Source organism: Raphanus sativus, unplaced genomic scaffold (genome assembly GCF_000801105.2).
Source record: "Raphanus sativus cultivar WK10039 unplaced genomic scaffold, ASM80110v3 Scaffold1529, whole genome shotgun sequence".
Classification (NCBI taxonomy): Eukaryota; Viridiplantae; Streptophyta; class Magnoliopsida; order Brassicales; family Brassicaceae; genus Raphanus; species Raphanus sativus.
The window spans coordinates 1-2,924 of NW_026616839.1; the positions used below are offsets into that span (position 1 = coordinate 1).

The 2,924-nt window shown below is 33.2% G+C and overlaps 2 protein-coding genes across 2 annotated transcripts; both read right to left on the minus strand.

Moving 5' to 3' along the window:
* Positions 1-131: 131 nt before the first annotated feature.
* On the minus strand, positions 132-961 carry LOC108855966 (uncharacterized). The gene has a single exon (XM_018629871.2). The coding sequence runs from the start codon at positions 896-898 to the stop codon at positions 392-394; it is 507 nt and encodes a 168-aa protein (XP_018485373.1). The 5' UTR covers positions 899-961; the 3' UTR covers positions 132-391.
* A 713-nt stretch (positions 962-1,674) lies between these two features.
* On the minus strand, positions 1,675-2,268 carry LOC130504371 (F-box protein At1g10780-like). Its single transcript, XM_056998993.1, has 2 exons — positions 1,999-2,268; positions 1,675-1,904 (listed from the first exon to the last, which is right to left on the minus strand). The coding sequence occupies exons 1-2, from the start codon at positions 2,260-2,262 to the stop codon at positions 1,758-1,760; spliced, it is 411 nt and encodes a 136-aa protein (XP_056854973.1). The 5' UTR covers positions 2,263-2,268; the 3' UTR covers positions 1,675-1,757.
* Between the last annotated feature and the right edge of the window lie 656 nt (positions 2,269-2,924).

Sequence of the window (2,924 nt, forward strand, 5' to 3'; positions counted from 1 at the left end):
CACTTTGAAGGTTAAAAGTGTTAGTGATAAAACTTCAAGGTTTAAAGTGCTAGTAAGTGACACTTTTAGGGTTTTTATGCGATTTTCCCATTTTCTTTATGTCACCTATTTAATATAATGCTACGGATAAATGAAATTTCGGAAAGTTATCATATCATTGAAATTACACAAGAAAAAATAATCTAATAGCAATTAATTACATAAGATAAATATAGTTAATTATACCCAGTGGCGTTTACACGACGAATGATGATCAACAAACAGCTCCCCGAAATAAAAACAACAAAGAAAAAACCCGTTTTTCATTAGTTCAATTTTTTTGTTCTCTTTTTTCATTTTGAAGAAATTAATTAGTATTTTTTGGAGAAAATAACAAATGTTTGTTGGTTTATCATCTAATCAATGTAGATAACGTCAAGCAATTGCTGCCAGTTTTCCTCAAATCAACCGCTGAATTTTGAACCGTATTAACCTGACCCTTGTCAATGAACCCTTCAACGCATACACCGTAATCAGACACAGCCGCAGTTAAAAACATGTTCATCGCCATCACATCACGTTTCCTTATACTCTTCCTCGCGCTTGCCAAATTATAAAGCGCGTCGGTAAGCGTTTCATAACATGTCGTGATCTCTTGGTTACCGCTTTTGTACCTGGCCGCTTCAGTTAGAGCTAGTCTTGTCTTAGCCTCCAAAGCCTGTATGGTTTTGTGCGTGGCTCTTCTTGGGTTCGTTTCACGCTTCACCAAAGGCTGGCACAGAGATGGATACGGAGTGTGAGAGCATATGTTCATCATACGCGATGCCTCCGCGACTTGGCTGGATACAAGGAAGATCAATACGGCGGCGGATGCCACGACAGCCGCGAAACGCAGCTGGAAAATGTCGCGACCCGCCATTTTATTTATTTGATTTAGACCTTTTTAGTTTAAATGAGAAAAAATAGCTAAGGCAATTTTTATGTTGGGGCTATAGTTGTTTATATATAGAAAAGTTATCCTTCTTTGTTTTGAAATTGTTGGTGGTGCGCGTTTTGCGTTTATTCCGTTTTTATTTGGTTGTTTATAGAAATGTAAACATAAATAACCTGAGCCTTGTCTTGTTTTTAAGGGATTATCCTTTTTGTGTTAATCACATAATCATAGTTCTTTGATACATAACATAAGTGGACTAGTTTTTTTTAAAGGAAGTGGAATAGTTTATACAAACAAATATTGTTATCATATACACACCCCCTAGACGTTTTGCATATTATTTTTCTAGGTATGTATAAGAAAACTTGAAGAATCTTTTCTACAGGTTTCTTTTTTTTTTTTGAAGTAAATATAAATGTAAATAATTTTTTTAAAGTTCTATCATGTTTTCACTTTGTTATGTTTTCATGACTATCCACCAAACACTTTCCTAACGCCTAAGAATGTATACATACTATAAAATGCAACAAAAAAATCTGAACAAGAAATCAATAAAACTAAAATATCAAGACATGAGTAGATACTGATTTGTTCTATTCTAAATACGACAACCTGCAAAGAGTTCGGAAACGTTGTCGGAATTAGAGTCACGAGTTCATAACAATGAACAGGAAACAATATTTACTCGAGAGTTCAAACTAAAATTGCTCCAGCTAACAAATGATAAACAGAAGATGAAATACTGATTTGCAGCAAAAAAAAAATGAAAAAGAAATTCATTCAATTTCGAACAAGATGTTCATTCATGCGTTGGAACTTGCAGATCTCAGAGAAGAAATCATCATCACTGATCATCTGTAAAACCCGTATCACCATTCGTTTCAGACATGTCGCATAGCAATTCAAGCGTGTTTTTCCGTTCTGCGTTCAATAGAGATCTCACTGTGATCACAACTTCCTCCAAACACCGTATTGCAAATCCTGTCTCAACCTACAAAGAGTATCAAAAGCCTTATATTACTAGCAAGACTTTGATTTATAGGAAAAGTTTTGATGAAGATCAGAGATTATCTCTTTTTTTATACCTTCTTTAGGCTGTTTTCCCGGCAAAGTGCAGCGAACATCGCTCCATGGATGTCAAACTTTTGAAGCTTGGGATGGTTATTGAAGAACTCGACAAAATAAATCTCAGGGAAAGGCCGAAGGGCGGCCTCATTGCCTGTGAATTCTACTTTCATAAAGAGATACTTCACGTCTCTTGCTTGCTGCAGAATAGTGGTTAGTGCATCCCAACACCATTGTACGCCTCGAATTGACAAGGTCTCAAGCGATGAAAGGTCAGGGAACATATCCCACTTAGGAGGGCTCGTCATCAACACACCCAAAGCTTCATAGTCTCCAAACTCTTAGGCCAAACCAATGCAATAAAGCTTCAACGGGGCATCAAAAATAGCCTCCCTATCACTATCCATCAAAAATTACATAGAATCGAAACGTGGAAATGTGATTTTTAAAAAAATTAGAGTGGAAACATTTATAAATATATATGTATTTACATATATATACATACATATATATAAATTATTAACAATTATATGTTTAGTCTATCTAAGAATTTAAATAAACAAATAGCAATTTTATGTTAAGTATACGAAAATGAAACATGTAATAGTTAAATATCGAAATCATATTAAAATTTTAAAATAACAGATATTCAATACTTAAATATTAAATAATTTAACTTAAAATAAAGATACAAGTTACAAAATTTATTTTAAAAAAAATTCTTCATGTTTTCAAAACATAATCACAAGTTTATAAAGTGAAAACGCAAATTTCCATTGAATTTACAAAATGAGATTTTCAAAAAATTATGATTCCAAAACGTTTATGAAACGTAAAATGTACTTTCATCCTAGTTTTCTTGCAACCTAGGTTGGAAAAACTAAAATGTTCATATCTTTTGTTCGTTCTTCTTCACTATATTATCTACAAATAGTTTGTTTAAAAT

What these genes read in the sequence shown, in the direction of transcription:
- LOC108855966 (XM_018629871.2), bottom strand. Translation starts at nt 898, where the DNA reads ATGGCGGGTCGCGACATTTTCCAGCTGCGTTTCGCGGCTGTCGTGGCA.
- LOC130504371 (XM_056998993.1), bottom strand. Translation starts at nt 2,262, where the DNA reads ATGTTCCCTGACCTTTCATCGCTTGAGACCTTGTCAATTCGAGGCGTA. An exon ending in GGGAAAACAGCCTAAAGAAG is followed by an intron (nt 1,905 to 1,998) that starts GTATAAAAAAAG and finishes TACTCTTTGTAG; the next exon opens with GTTGAGACAGGATTTGCAAT.